The sequence below is a fragment of the Glycine max genome, chromosome 20, assembly GCF_000004515.6.
Source record: "Glycine max cultivar Williams 82 chromosome 20, Glycine_max_v4.0, whole genome shotgun sequence".
Classification (NCBI taxonomy): domain Eukaryota; kingdom Viridiplantae; phylum Streptophyta; class Magnoliopsida; order Fabales; family Fabaceae; genus Glycine; species Glycine max.
In genome coordinates, this window is record NC_038256.2 from 41,806,111 (window position 1) to 41,813,455 (window position 7,345).

A 7,345-nucleotide genomic window follows, 5' to 3' on the forward strand; every position below is an offset into this window, starting at 1 on the left:
CGGGATCACATTTATAAGAATTGACATAACTAAGAGGATAAATTTAAAGGAAGATTAAAATCAAAATTAAAAATAAGAGATAAAAAATATAATTTTACCTTAAATTTTTATTATCACTTATTAATGACCTAACATATATTAAATCTCATGTCATTTTAAAATGATCATTGACGCGACATGTTTCTATGTGGTGATATGCATCATTTTTAAAATTTATGAGGATTAAAATCAATAAAAAAAATTGAAAGACAAAAGATATTACTATATTTAAGTAAATAAAAATATATTTAAGTTTTAATTATATATTAGGTTTAGTAAGTATGATACTTAAGAGCGTTGTTATTCAGTACAAATAACATACGCACAAAACGCATGAATTGTATATGTAATATGTGGTTTAATACCAAATTTAAAAAAATAATAATAATAAAAAGCTAATAAAAATGTAAAGTAGATAGACTTTAACGGAAATCAAGGTTCAAACCTATTCGTACGTAATAGTATTTTCCAATATTTAATACCGCCAACATGTATGTAGTCAATTTATCTTATAGATCAATCTATCTATATATAGATGAATAGCAAATAATTGTTTTTTTTACAGAATAATTAATTAAGTTTATGTATCAATTTTAATTCATTTTCGTTAGTTAATGTCATACCAGAGCAGCTTCAGCGTTTTGTTGTAGATGATAACCTTCAATTAATTAAGTTTATGCATCAATTGTAATTCATTTTCGTGAGTTATATGATAACAAGTACTTGCAAAATAGAAATATTTTTATATGTGAACATAATTTAATCATAATGAGCGTTTAGAAACGAATCAAAATTAAAAAATTAAACTCATTATGTTATGTGATTCCGTGAATACATACATGATGATTATTTTTTTAAGAAACATATATGAAATTTTAGTACATAGATATTGTTTTCAACCCATATATAGTGTGTTATTTTATTTAGTATCGATCGAAAAGTAAATTATTGTAACAGTTTCATAGATAATCACTCTGCACACTACACATTGCCATAACAGCTGGAACCTATTCTTCTTCCTAGATTTCTCACCTTTGGACCTGGAATCACTCTACATACTACACATTGGCATAACGGAGTGTCTCAGTGAGAGAAAAACGTGGAAAAAATCTCTAGACCCAAAACAGAAACAAAGAAAGAAAAAAAAAGAAGAATAGCAATCCAAGTAGCTTTTAATTTTCTTTGTCACTTTGAAGGAACATTTTGATGTCAATTAAGTGCCACACATGGCTAGCATGAAGCTGGGATCCAAATCTGAAATGTTTTACCTCTATGGCCAAAGTTGGTCAGTTGTTTTTCACTGCTTTCTTATTGTTCAATTATATCTTTATGATCTAATCAGTAATCTTGGTCCTTTCACGTTGTGTCACTGTTATAACATGTTCTCTTCATCCTTTACAAGCTTTGAAATATTAGTTAACGTTAATCGGAGACATGTTTCTCTCTTGTCTATTTGGTGGCTGATGAATGCATGCATGGTAGTGAATGTGTTTTCACTGTTACAAAGTAGATCGGTTGTATAACCAACAAGATAAAACTCTTTTCAAGTTAGATCCTGCCCTTAAATACGTAACAGTAAGTAATTGTTTGTTGTTATTGAAACGAAGTGGTGTCACACGATCAATATTTTGAAATGGTTTTATGTTGGAAGCTGGGATTGTTAGGTAATTTCCATGTGATTTAGAATCAGGAGGTATTTGTTTGTCATTACTTTTAACAATGGATTTTTTATTTTTTATTTATTAATGGAAGGGACATAAGCCTAATGAAAAGAAGAGATCACGTTGGAAAATTAAACATAAATAAAGGGTATTATTGTTTTTAACGACATATTTCTCTTATTCAGAATGATACATTAATCCAATACACATTGCAAATTATCTACACTTTAAGATGGATGACAATGAGTTATAATGTGAATTGGAGAGTTTTCTTAGTATTGGTTATATGGTTAGCATCAACTAGTTCCTTGGTCTAGTGATTGATAAATTTGAAGCCGAATTCTGAACCCAGTTGCATCAACAGTATCTATCTATTCTATACATAATTCACTATCTTTTTTTATCAGTGATATCTTGTGATGGTTTATTATTAACCTATTTGGCTGTCAAATGCTCATCTCTAGGTTGTGCTCAACTGGACTTCCAAGTGATGTCATTATTGAAATTGGTGACACATCTTTCCATCTCCACAAGGTGTGCTTTCGTAGTTTCTGTTATTGCTGTCTAATAATAACATCTCTAGATACCATGCTTTTTTAAGATACCATTTAATGCATAACAAATCAAAAGGAGTAGCTCTGTGTTATGCTTCGTCCTCCATATATTTGCTTGTTATCATTACCTGCCACATTGCATGATTTAACCCCTTTCTTGCTGTGTTACCAGTTTCCACTGATATCAAGAAGCAAAGTGCTAGAAAGTATGATGAAAGAAACATCAAGTGAACATGAGAAGTCTGTTTTGGAACTTCATGACCTACCAGGAGGAGCCAAGGCCTTTTTTCTTGTTGCTAAGTTCTGTTATGGTATTAAAATGGAGTTGACTGCGTCAAATGTAGTTGGTCTCAGATGTGCAGCTGAGCACCTGCAAATGACTGAGAACTATGGAGAAGGGAACCTGATCATGCAAACAGAACATTTCCTTAATCATGTGTTTAGTTACTGGACAGACACTCTTAAGGCTCTTAAAACATGTGAAGAGGTTTTGCCTTTTGCTGAAGAGCTTCACATCACTTCACGAAGCATACATTCTTTGGTGTTGAAAGTTGCAGATCAAAGTTTGGTTAGTTTTCCTGTCTCCTCATCTCAAAGTGTTTCTCAGAGTTCAGAGGATGCAGAAGTGTGGAATGGAATAAGCCTAACACCAAAGACCTCAGGTGAAGATTGGTGGTTTGAGGATGTTTCTTCTCTCAGTTTGCCATTGTATAAAAGGTTCGTGCAAGGTGCTAGTGCAAGACAAATGAAGCCTAAGAGAATTGCTGAATCCCTTGTTTACTATGCAAAAAAGCATATCCCCTTATTGGGAAGTCAAGCAACTTCTCAGAATGGAAACTCGTCTTCTTTAAAGTCAACTATTTCCACCCCTTCTGAAGCAGATCAAAGGAATCTTATTGAGGAAATAGTGGAGTTGCTGCCAAATGAAAAGGGCATAGCACCAACCAAGTTTTTGCTGGGGTGTCTGAGGGCAGCAATGGCCTTATATGCTAGTTCATCTTGCTGTGCAAACTTGGAGAAAAGAATTGGTGCTCAATTAGATGAAGCAGACCTGGAAGATCTTTTGATTCCAAATATTGGATACTCAATGGAGACTCTTCATGATATTGACTGTGTTCACAGGATGCTTGATCATTTCATGATTGTAGAGCATGATGTTATTGATTCTACATCAAACGATATAGAGGAAGAAGGACGCATAATTGGAGGTTCTCAACCTCAGAGTCCAATGGCAAAAGTGGCTAACCTGATAGATTCCTATTTAGCTGAAGTGGCACCTGATGTAAATGTGAAGTTACCAAAATTTCAATCACTTGCTGCTGTAATTCCTGATTATGCTAGGACCCTGGACGATGGCGTATACCGTGCCATTGATATATATCTCAAGGTACAAAAACAAATCTATATCTTTCTTTCCATGTCTTGTAAATGATAATATGATCTTGGCTCATGATGTTCCTAATGGTTGGTGATAAGATCCCTGGAAATGGAGCTTGTTGCATGATAACAAAACTTCACCACTCACAGTAACTGTGTTACATAATTGGTATATAATTGTGATACTAGTTTTTCTTGTTAATAACTTCAAAGAGTAAATAGTCAGTACACATTGACAGGTGTTACATTATCATGAAATTATAATTGATATATATGGTAAACTTGTTAACTTCTACAATAATTACCTTAAAACTTATATTTATCACAAATTTTGATTGGTTGATAGTGCAATTTTTTTTACACTCACGGTGCATAAAATTAAACTCTTCACTGATAATTTTACATGAACAAGAATACTAGAGGCTTTAGAAGTTTATCCTGAAAATAGTATAATGTCATATGTTGTCGAAAGATACTAATGGATTCTCAATTTCAGAGTCATCAATGGCTGACAGACTCAGAGAAGGAACAAATCTGCAGGCTCATGAATTGCCAGAAGCTGTCATTGGAAGCCAGCACACATGCAGCTCAAAATGAGAGGTTACCACTTCGTGTTGTGGTCCAAGTGTTGTTCTTTGAACAACTGAAGCTTCGCACGTCTGTTGCCGGCTGGTTCTTTGCTTCTGACAGTGTTGAGAACTCACAAAACCTGAGTGCAAATCTTGCTCTAATAAGAAACGATGGCAACACACCACCCAACCCAGTTTTGGCCTTTGATAACATGAAAGAGAGAGTGGCTGAACTTGAGAAGGAGTGCTTGAGCATGAAGCAAGATTTGGAAAAAATGATCAAGTCTAAGGGAAGTTGGAACATGCTCCTTAAGAAATTGGGTTGCAAGCTTGTGCCTAAACCCTCTAATCTCAAGGTCTCCAAGCCATGCAGGAAGTCCAAAATATCACCAGCATCCACAACTCCAATGGAAGAAAAGGCCATGGAAGTGAACTAAAAGACTTGAAGTTGAACATTCTGCTAATCTTTTCTTTATCTTTTTAAAGTTTTAAGATCTCCTAGTTGCCTCTTTTCTCTAAGTAATAATGTAACTAGTAATGAACAATTGCTTGCTTAGACATTAGAATTTTGGAACAGTTTCTTTCTCCTTTGGCAAGGCCATTCTAGTCAGCATAAATGGCTATTGCCATTCTAGCCACTCAATCATTTTGTGATTTCACCACAAGCATAGCAAGTGCGGTAGCCATGGAGGGAGAAAAAGGGAAAGTAACTTAAAAAAAAGAAAAGAGTAATAAGTCTAGACCATTGATTTTAATTTGTTAGGACCTTACAACTTGCAAAGCCCTCATGTAATTCATTGTTCTTAAACGTTTTTTCAGCCTTTATTTAGCGATTCTTTAAAAAAAATGATCATTTTGTTTAGTATCGATTATTTTTCTTTGATTCACATTTTTTAACATGAAAGATGTTGTTACAAATATCATTCATCCTTGCATTTGTTAGGAAAATCAGTTTATAATTTTTTATTAAGTTTTATAAAAGAAAATAATTTTTATGATATACTACTATATTTCAACATAAATAATATAAATATAGATATAATATCATGTTATATAAGATACTATTATTTAAGTCAAAATAATAATTAAAAAACTATATATTAAATTTTAAACAAGATTAAAACGAGTCAAAATATAATCCGAATCCATCTGTAAAATAAATCAAGTGTTTAGTAATTTGTAAATCTGAAACCTGTCAGAAGCTAGGAGTGGAGCAGTACTCGAACAAAACATTGTTCCTTCCTCCCCACCTACCTATCAAAATTACAAGAGAGAGAAAATAATTGGTGTTAGAGAAGTAGTTGAGTTGTAATTGGTGAAGAGGTAAGTTTTATTGTTATGAGTATGTATGCTCTATGTTGTTCATGTTACATTCAACTTCGTATATTGTTTTGCCTCCCACAACTAAAATCATTCCCTACAAAATCCAAATCAATCCAACCAATGGGTTTTGGGCACCAAACCATCAATTCATTCTCTCCCACACTAAATCAAATACTAGAATTATCTAACAATATATATATATCATTCCCAAAACTAAATGGCCCAATCTTGAGAGCCCAAATGTTAGATAACAACAACCCGAGATTGTTGGAGTGAAAGAAGCATGCAGTTTGTAATCGCATCGTAGGTTTGTCTCTCTGTGATTGGTTTGGTATGTTAACTTATTACGAGGCGGTGTGTACCTTGAACGTTACATGTTTGATAGAATGCCAACTTTTTTCTTTTTTCTTTTTTTATCTGCAGTTTGATAGAATGCCAATACCAGTGGCATGACATTAATGAATTGGTAATTGGTTGGGTTTGATCCATCAGGTCACTGAGCTGAGGTTTGAAGCTAACGTTCCAATTCTGTGGTCAATTATGACTACAGTCCAGAGTAAGGGGGCAGCAATGGGAACTGCCACAACTGAGAAAGCATTCAAAAGATGGGGCAGGAGAAACCCATTTGTGAGATATGGCCTTCCTATGATCTCCCTCACAGTCCTTGGCTCAATAGGCCTTTCCCAACTCTTGCAAGGCAGGTTAGTTACTGCCCTATAACTTTTATGTTCAAGAAAATAGTCCAGTGTTTGGGTTCAGTATTTTATACTGGCATTCAATTATAAATAGTCATGTATGATAAATTTATTAACTTTTACAATAATTAATTTATTGTAACCTGATTGAATAGAAACTAAACTCTGTATTCTTTTTCCAATGTTTATTCTGTTTTATTCCATCCTCATTCTAAAATATAATGCAACTGTGTCTGCTCAGCAAGGATATTGCAAAGGTGAAAGATGATCGGGAGTGGGAAATAATTGAAACAAGAAAAGCGTTATCTAGGACAGGACCAGTGAATGCATACAATCCAAAAAAGATTTCCTTGGAGGATGAGCTAATGGTCTGTTTTCCCTTTCATTCACAATATAATGTGGTCTGGATTATCCATGGTTTAATTTCTATTTGTTGTTTGCATAGGCTTTGCAACAAAAGGTGGACATTAACAACTATGAGTACAAGAAAATTCCTAAACCAAAAGAGGGCAATCGAGACTAGACTAGAGTTGTGGACTTGAAACATGTCTTGTCGGAATTTCTCATGTACCATGCTCAAAATCAACTTTTAAGGAGTCAAGAGTCAGTTACCATCTTGAAAGTGAAGTTGTTATTTCCCTGCATCTTTAGTGTTTTGAATTCTTGATTATGACATTATGGAAAAGGAAGTTGAGATAATTTTGAAATTTTGCGTATCAAGGATTTTTAAGTACGGTGCAGGGAACAGCAAAAAGTATTTGCTTGGTTCTGCTTAAATAAGGGTGAAAAAGTGTAAATGTTTCCTGTCATGTTTTAGTTTGTCTTTTTTTACCTATCTTGCAGCGATGCACATTGGATGTTTTAACGATAATGCTAATGGAGTCACTTTGCCGTCAAAACACTCAACACATGTAAAATTGCTCGTAGCATTATTGGAAACGGTAATAGAAATAGCTATTTTGTTTACATGTGTAGGCCCAAAAAATCTGTACCGAAAGTATACATCTCCTAAAATTACTGTGTAAGGACATGCTTACTTGTTTGTAAGCTAAGTACGAAGGTGGAGTATTGGACATTATCATCCTAATGTTGGACACCATATCTCTTCAATGGCCTAGAAATAGAAT

The 7,345-nt window shown here is 33.8% G+C and overlaps 2 protein-coding genes across 8 annotated transcripts; both read left to right on the forward strand.

Moving 5' to 3' along the window:
• Positions 1 to 1,149: 1,149 nt before the first annotated feature.
• Positions 1,150 to 4,838, forward strand: LOC100818772 (BTB/POZ domain-containing protein At5g03250). The gene is made up of 4 exons (XM_003555389.5): positions 1,150 to 1,324; positions 2,165 to 2,234; positions 2,427 to 3,641; positions 4,128 to 4,838. The coding sequence occupies exons 1-4, from the start codon at positions 1,266 to 1,268 to the stop codon at positions 4,635 to 4,637; spliced, it is 1,854 nt and encodes a 617-aa protein (XP_003555437.1). The 5' UTR covers positions 1,150 to 1,265; the 3' UTR covers positions 4,638 to 4,838.
• A 526-nt stretch (positions 4,839 to 5,364) lies between these two features.
• LOC100817712 (uncharacterized) lies at positions 5,365 to 7,089 on the forward strand. 7 transcript variants are annotated; one of them, XM_014772329.2, is made up of 4 exons: positions 5,365 to 5,523; positions 6,016 to 6,220; positions 6,460 to 6,586; positions 6,664 to 7,089. In XM_014772329.2, the coding sequence occupies exons 2-4, from the start codon at positions 6,129 to 6,131 to the stop codon at positions 6,739 to 6,741; spliced, it is 297 nt and encodes a 98-aa protein (XP_014627815.1). In that variant the 5' UTR covers positions 5,365 to 5,523; positions 6,016 to 6,128; the 3' UTR covers positions 6,742 to 7,089. The 7 variants fall into 7 exon arrangements, with proteins under 7 accessions (XP_014627815.1, XP_003556236.1, XP_040869309.1 ...); XM_003556188.4 differs by having other exon boundaries at positions 5,367 to 5,523; positions 6,016 to 6,224; XM_041013375.1 differs by having other exon boundaries at positions 5,368 to 5,523; positions 5,947 to 6,224.
• The last annotated feature ends 256 nt before the right edge of the window (positions 7,090 to 7,345 follow it).